The sequence below is a fragment of the Pterocles gutturalis genome, unplaced genomic scaffold, assembly GCF_000699245.1.
Source record: "Pterocles gutturalis isolate BGI_N339 unplaced genomic scaffold, ASM69924v1 scaffold13529, whole genome shotgun sequence".
NCBI lineage: Eukaryota > Metazoa > Chordata > Aves > Pterocliformes > Pteroclidae > Pterocles > Pterocles gutturalis.
Window position 1 is genome coordinate 19,860 of NW_010130816.1, and position 332 is coordinate 20,191.

Sequence of the window (332 nt, forward strand, 5' to 3'; positions counted from 1 at the left end):
TCAATGACTAGGCTTTTAACTTTTGGGAAATACCAGATTCCCCCTGTTTCACCTGGGGCCCTCAAAACTCTGACTAAGAGGAACAAGGCAAACAGTACTACGAGAGAAGCCCCGTTCCCCTGAGCGCTGCTGGGCCGTGAGCCAGGGCTGCGGCCGCTCACCTTGGCGGGGAACTCCTCGATGACCGTCTCCAGGTCGTGGCACCTCTGCACAAAGGGTTTGTTCACGCAGTCCGCCTTCAGCGTCGCCTGTCACAAACCACACGGGCAGTCAGACCCCCCACCCCAAAGGACAGCGTTTTATCACGGCCACGACGTAAAATCCCCTGGTGA

General features: G+C 57.5%; 1 protein-coding gene across 1 annotated transcript in view; it reads right to left on the minus strand.

Annotated features, from left to right (window-relative positions):
* Nucleotides 1-248, minus strand: part of SMPD4 (sphingomyelin phosphodiesterase 4, neutral membrane (neutral sphingomyelinase-3)) — a gene marked incomplete at its 5' end in the record, with an annotated part of 17,426 nt that extends 17,178 nt beyond the window's left edge. The window contains one exon of the mRNA XM_010080363.1: nt 162-248. Within this exon, the coding sequence (XP_010078665.1) occupies nt 162-248 (87 nt within the window). The remainder of the gene's footprint in view (nt 1-161) is intronic.
* Nucleotides 249-332: the final 84 nt, after the last annotated feature.